This window comes from Myotis brandtii, unplaced genomic scaffold (genome assembly GCF_000412655.1).
Source record: "Myotis brandtii unplaced genomic scaffold, ASM41265v1 scaffold398, whole genome shotgun sequence".
NCBI lineage: Eukaryota > Metazoa > Chordata > Mammalia > Chiroptera > Vespertilionidae > Myotis > Myotis brandtii.
The window spans coordinates 2546449-2546762 of NW_005365280.1; the positions used below are offsets into that span (position 1 = coordinate 2546449).

At 57.3% G+C, this 314-nt stretch overlaps 1 protein-coding gene across 1 annotated transcript in view; it reads right to left on the reverse strand.

Annotated features, from left to right (window-relative positions):
* The window catches only part of KIF13A (kinesin family member 13A), a 210862-nt gene extending 210569 nt beyond the window's left edge, over window positions 1–293 (reverse strand). Inside the window, exon 1 of the mRNA XM_014545170.1 lies at window positions 163–293. Within this exon, the coding sequence (XP_014400656.1) occupies window positions 163–293 (131 nt within the window). The remainder of the gene's footprint in view (window positions 1–162) is intronic.
* Between the last annotated feature and the right edge of the window lie 21 nt (window positions 294–314).

Sequence of the window (314 nt, forward strand, 5' to 3'; positions counted from 1 at the left end):
AGGGAGGAGAGGAACTTGGACTTGCAACAGCTTCAGACGGGAGCGTGCGACAAACTTGAAGCCAATCCCCCTAACAATAGGAAAGAGACTCCCATTTTCCTGGCTCAAACTTGGAGACTGCGAGGTCAGGTCCTCCTCCCGCCCTCCGTGCGCCCGCGTTACCTTTCTCCCTGTTTGGTGTTGGAAGGAGGAGGGTGCAGGACCGTCTGATTCCCTTCCATCTCCACCACGCACTTGGTGTTCAGTTCCAGTTCTGAAAGCACAGGGAACACGAACGTTGCAAAGTCGAGCATCCCGCCGGCGCGGGCTCTCCC